At 42.3% G+C, this 6580-nt stretch overlaps 1 protein-coding gene across 1 annotated transcript in view; it reads left to right on the top strand.

Moving 5' to 3' along the window:
- Positions 1 to 366: 366 nt before the first annotated feature.
- LOC310926706 (cysteine-rich secretory protein LCCL domain-containing 1-like) overlaps positions 367 to 6580 on the top strand; it is a gene marked incomplete at both ends in the record, with an annotated part of 15960 nt that continues 9746 nt past the window's right edge. The window contains one exon of the mRNA XM_083888890.1: positions 367 to 633. Within this exon, the coding sequence (XP_083745016.1) occupies positions 367 to 633 (267 nt within the window). The remainder of the gene's footprint in view (positions 634 to 6580) is intronic.

The raw sequence follows: 6580 nt of genomic DNA, 5'->3' as shown, positions 1-6580 counted from the left end.
CTCGAGATCTTGACCTTGAAACTTGAGATTTTAAAAAAGGACAAAAATAAATATTTTTTCCATAATTTTTTGGAAACTCGAGATTTCAATTTAAAAAAAAAAAAAAAAAAACATCAGTTTTTGGAACCTCGAGATCTCGACTTTGAAAATCGATATTTCAAAAAAAACATTTCATCAGTTTTTTTTCGTCATTTTTTTTTCTCATGTCACTTCGGGGCTCTGTAGAAACATTGAAAACATAAAAAAAAAATAATAATGTAAAAAAAATAAAAATTTAATTTAAAGCTGTGAAAATGATCATTGATCATCATCCAACATGAATTCTCTCTTATTTTGCAGCTTTAAAAGTCCTCTTCACTCAGTAGCATGAAGAGTCCTCTTCCTGTCCTGGGCTTGGTTCGAGCAGCGAGCTTGTTCCTCTGCTTGAGCCACACCGTCCTCACCGCGGTCCTCACCAACTCCTCCAGTCTGGAGTCCGTCCTGGACCAGTACAGGGACAGGGACGAGGAGTGGTGGCAGGCCAGGTCCAGAGGGAGGAGGGCCATCAGCGAGGGAGACATGCACCTGATTCTGGACCTGCACAACAAGCTGCGCGGTCAGGTCCACCCTCCCGCCTCCAACATGGAGTACATGGTGAGTGCTGAGAGACACTGGAACACGACCAAACCCTGTCCAATCACACGTCGGTGATCGTAACTCGGCATGGCAGGCTTGCTAAGCTCTGGAATGCTAAACACGTGAGGAGAGAACATGGGGATGAAGGAAAAGCGATACTCCACTTTTTAATGTTTTCAGAGGGAAGAAGGTGGGGGTGGGGGGGGGGGTTCAAAAACCAAAAACATAAGCAGAACTTCAAGACGTGGACCAAATTATAGGTTTTCAACCAAGTTACAATTTACAACCAACCTTACTACCAACAGAGGGAAGTCAGCATTACCTCCAAGGTCAAAGAGTTCTGCTTTTATATCACTTTACAGAGTTGAGGGATTTTGGCTCATTGGGCTGGAAGGGTTTAATGGTGTGAGTATTTTTTCATGCACAACCATCTAGAGCTCCAACTGACGATTATTTTCATCATCAATTAATCGTTCGGTCCATAAAATGTTAAAAAACCTTGATCAGTGTTTGTCAAACCTGGAAATGACGATGTCCTTGAATGTCTTGTTTTGTCCACAAACCAAAACGATTCAGTTTGAATGATTTCTTTGTCACGTGGAGCAAATAAACAAAGAAAATATTCACATTTAAGAAGCTAAAACAATCAGAAATCTTGTTTTAATCATGAAAAAAAAGCTTCAAACCGATTATCAAAATAGTTGACGTTTAATTTAGTAATCGATTAACCCTTCCAGCTCTACAACCACAATGTCCGGTGAGCGGCAGCCACACCTCGCCAAAGTAGGTCAAATGATCACAATTTACAACCAAATCTCGACGATCTCTGAATGCACAACGCGTCAAAAACTTTATTTGTTTATTAGAAATCCTGTTGCGTATCTGATAAAGAAGCTGGTGAGTGTCACAGCTTTGGTCACACGGTTGGTGCAGTGGTTTGCTGCACTCTTGCCTTTGCACCAAGAAGACCTGGGTTGGACACTCTAAATTGACCGTGAGAGTGGGGACGGTTGTTTGTCTCTGACTGGTGACTCTGTCCAGGGCGTGATGCCACCTTTCAGGATAAAGCGGTAAACGATGGACGGATGGGTCACAGCTTCTTAAACGGTAGATAATGATACATTTGGATGAATAATCTGGGTCAGGAGAGCATGTCCTTGTGGCTCAGTGTAGCACAGATTCAACACGGGGAAGTGACGTTGGCCAAATTCACGTGGTTTGACGCTAAAGTCACGAGTTTGATGCGAGTAAAACGCCAGCAGAGAATATGGAGGGAAAGAAGACGGTCTATCTTCTGGCAGGCTCTGGCATCGCTGACTCTGGCCTGGCTCCAGACGTCACCCCCACAGTGTTGTCCTGCCCTCTACCTCAACTATCCCTCCCCTCCCTCCTTCCCTTCCTGCCCTGCGTCTCCTCTACTCTATCACTCCTTTTCTTCTCCCCGCTCAGTTCCTCCTCACTTCCTCCTTCCTCACTCGACCTCTGGCCGAGGCCCGATGTTATCTTTTGTTTGATCCTCGTTTCGGGCGCCGCAGCGGCGAATCTATTTCAAACACCGTGGAGGCCTGGTCTTTTGAAGTGCAGAGCACAGCCGGTGTAAATGTATGTTACGTACACTAATCCTGTGTTCTCCAGCGAGAGGGATACCATTACTGATGATAATGATGTGGCCAAGCAGGGAACTGATGACGGCTAACTATTTGGGTTTTTGGGTTGCGGGATCTTCCAGAGGCCGAAAATGGCCTGCACTCCGTTCATGATCGCAGGGACTTTCTTTACTACACCGAGTATGGATTATAAGAATTCACGTCAACCAGATTATTAACCTCAACACTCCAGTCTCTGTAGCAGAGGTGGTCCTGCGTGGGCAGATAGCTGGAAACGGGTTTGTACTTCGGTGTCGTAATGGGATTTGGAACGCATCGAGAGCCCGGTGGCAGTTACTGTGACCCTCGCTCTCCAAAGGCCGACGGGTCGTCCGTCTGCCTCTCTGCCGGATAATTGAGGATGAAGAATAACAGGAACGCTGAGGGAATAATGAGCTGGCAGAGATTATTAGTCCGTGCTGAAGATTGCTGCAAGGGAAAGTTCTGTATCAGAGGTTTAAAGGGAGACTGTGTGGTATTTATGGGTTTATATCACCCAAAATCCTTTTTTATACATATTATGTGCTCCTGCATTGCCTAGTCGCTGTATAATAGTTTTTGTTTCATTTTCGTAGTGTTTCAAAAAGTCATGTAAGTTAACATGGTCGCTAAATATAAACTACTTACTTCACTACTTACTTCACTACTTACTTCACCTTTAAAGGAATCTAAAAGTGGTTTAACAGTGGATCACACTCGCTCATTATCTACTAGGGGTGGGAATCTTTTACTATCTCACGATTCGATTCCGATTTTTCGCATGCTAACGGCGCTAAAGGAGCTAATGCAGCTAACGGAGATAACTGGTAAACAGTGACAGGACTCCGGTGCCGCGGCACGTAAACACGACGCCGTGATCATGCCCAGCACTATTTTATTTCGATTCTGAATTGTAGTAAATGAGAATCGCGATTCTTATGGGAATCAATTTTTTGGCACACCCCTATTATCTTATAGCTCATACGGTCCTTTTAAAAACTTTAAAATCCCAGAATAAAATTTGAAAATCAATCCTGCTATGAACAGGAAGCCAGTTGAGAGAGACTCGTGCCGTCTTCCCGGCTGAACCCTAACCACAGAGAACGATAATACCCAACAACTTTAAAGCGGAACTCGACCGGAAGTTCCTATTAATGCTGTTTTTTTAGTGTGTATCTGCAGCATTACCTTGTTTATGAAGCCCTGAAGGTTCAAAACAAACAGTTCAGCCACTGCTGAGAACGCTGTGTTTTATTGTAATCTCGGGCTCAGTGAGATCTCTGAAAATCCCGTAATAGTTACGTAAACACAGGTTCTCCTGAACAGCAGATCGTCCTGCTCCGGGCACTAGTCCGGGCACATCCGGTTGCGTACATTGAACCGCAGAAGAAGAATAACGTCCGTTGTGGAGGTGTTTCACGAGCAACAGTGTCTTCTGACTCCGGGTCAAAGGTCGTCAAAGGGACTGCGGCGGGGAGTCGTGACGAAGCTATTTTTAAACACTGTTAAAACAATGTTTTGATAATGAGGAGCAGTGCATCCACCGTTCCAGAGGGGGGAGCTGCACTTCTGAGAGCGGGTGCTGAATATGTCACTTCCAGGTAATGGCCAATCACAACACTTCTTCTGGAAGTCTTCTGGGGGTGAGAGTTGAGTCTGAAATATCGCGGCTGAGGAACAGCGTCAGAAAAGACAGATTTCTATCGGCTCGTTTACAGCAACTAGGAGGTTTTTGAGCATAAAAACAAGTTAATGTATGTAAGTAGACCTCCATAACTCACATATATGTGCAACAGGACCACTCTATGTGACCTTTAATAAAGCATGAGTAATTGAATGATCACGGCGAACTGAAAACCCTACAGAGCCACAGTGTCTGAGTCACAGCTGGATTAAAACGTCAAAAATATCTCTTCTCCGACCAAACATGAAGAGTAAGTGAGTGGGAAACACTAACTAACACACACAGTGTGTTGGCCTTACTTTTTAAACACATGGAAGACATTACGGCGGTCGCTCGGAGCGGTTGCAAACGTCACATTTAAACGTTATCCGATTAGTTTTGACGTGCGGTCGCTTTAATGCGACTAAACAGTGTGTGAAACGGCGACACGCGAGCGCGCACACCACACACACTGCAGCTATTCTTCTTCTAGCAGTAACGTGCGATTTACTCCTCAGTTACGTACACCTACGTTCTCCTTTTGTGAATAGCGTTCAGGTATTTTCACTTTAATTGAGTTTGAAGAGTAAAGACGTCATCGAGGGCCTCTGAACAGGGAGCCTCTGTTTTGGCAGCTTTTCTTACTGGAAACACACTTTTAAACAAAGCTGCCACTGATGTGGCGGCGATAGCTCGCTGTTTCTCTGCTCATATACGCGTCTGTGTGTTAGAGAGGCTACGTGTGTGTGTTTAATGGGCGAGGCCTCGTTTTTTGGCTATAGTGTGTTAAATCTGCAGGCAGTGTGCACACAACCGCAGCGCTTTAAAGGGTGATTTCAGCTCGTTTTACTGGCACATGGTTAGCGCCGACACGAGAAAAAGCAGATTTCAGTCACTGAACAAAAGACGATATACAATTCTCCACAAGATTAAATGCACTACTCGCAAAAAGTTAGCGATATTCCAATATGGAATATCCCCATGAAAAGTTCATGCTACAGTGATATTCTACCACTAAAAGCAGCGCATTTAAGTAGAAGTACGCAATGGTCATTTCTTTATGTATAAACAAGAGCTAACAGTGTATGGGCTGGAATATGTGCCACCAGAAACTGAATTTGAATCGTTTATATTTGAATTTGAATCGCTAAACTTGAATAATTGCATTAGAAAACTGAATTTGAATCGTTAATATTTGAATTTGAATCGCTAAACTTGAATAATTGCATTAAAAAAACTGAATTTGAATCATTTATATTTGAATTTGAATCGCTAAACTTGAATAATTGCATTAGAAAACAGAATTTGAATCGTTTATATTTGAATTTGAATCGCTAAACTTGAATTATTGCATTAGAAAACTGAATTTGAATCACATCATTTGAATTTTTATTGTTTAATTTGAATTATTGCTTTTGAAAATCTGAATAGTATAATTTGAAATTGAATTATTCAAATTCTATTCGCATTCGGTTCTCACGATTCAAATTCAGTTCTCACAATTCAGATTCAAATTACTGAGACAGACATCCGGTTAGTTCAACGATGAAGGAAGAGCAATGGAGAGCAGATACAGGATCTGCCGGCTTGTGCGTTGATAACCGCTGCCACGAACGGCTTCCTTAACCACTGGCTGAAGCTCTGTCCTATTGGGAGAGATTATTCAAGTTTAGCAATTCGAATTCAAATATAAACGATTCAAATTCAGTTTCTGGTGGCACATATTCCAGCCCATAACGGTGGTGGTGTCTCAATAACTTGGTCGATTTTAAAGTGTTGTTTTGGTCTCATGATGTCAACATTTGAACGTCATGATGAAGACGACCGTTTGAATACAAATTGTCATTGAACCAGAACTTTTATATCAGCCAGTTTTTACTGAAACACTGAATAATTGGACATGTGCATTCAAAAGTTTAGAGAAGGTTAACTCAAGTTCGCCTGTAAAGGTTATAGTGCATTTAAGGTGCGTTCTGAAATTGAATCCAAAAGCCAAACATCCCTAACTTTTTGTGAGTGGTGTATGTTTGCAGGTGTATTTCAACGTAAGACGACTTTTTCCGACAAGAAACGTTTAACGCCTCTCTTCCTGCACCAAATTCCATAGCGAATATCAATGATTTTTTACCCATAAGTAAATTCAGATATGACATTTTTCTGACTTCGGTGTTTTAAAGGTGCCATGTGTAAGAATGTGGCCAAAAACGGTTACTACATTCAAATTCAAAATACTGAGGTCTTTTAGGTTTGGTTTTCTGACGTAACTGGCAACCCGTGGTTGCTCGGCAGCTGAGACTCTACTGACTGCAATGATTGGTAGACGGCGGTAGGTGGCGCCACATGACGCCAAAACATGATTTCAAAACATAAACATGATTTGCAGTCTGCAAAATATTTTATTTTAATGCAAATATTTTGGCTGCACTGTTGTTGTTGGTGAGTTCAGTTTGTTATATGAACATTATTCCTGAGTCTCTGTGACATATTAGGAGGATTTTATGCCCAGATTTATTACATAATGCACCTTTAAATCCTGTATTCGGACTTAGCGAAGTGGCACAAACTTGCCAAAAGAAGCAGTTGCTGTGTCCCCTTGTGGTAAAAACGCTGATTTTCTTTATGGACTTTGGTGTGCGAGTAGTGAGTGGATTGCAAATGTTGGTGTTTTCCAGTTGGA

Source organism: Microchirus variegatus (assembly GCF_963457635.1).
Source record: "Microchirus variegatus genome assembly, chromosome: 5".
In the NCBI taxonomy this organism is placed as follows: Eukaryota; Metazoa; Chordata; class Actinopteri; order Pleuronectiformes; family Soleidae; genus Microchirus; species Microchirus variegatus.
The sequence above is the reverse complement of the archived record's forward strand: the minus strand, read 5'-3'. Positions and strand labels throughout refer to the sequence as shown.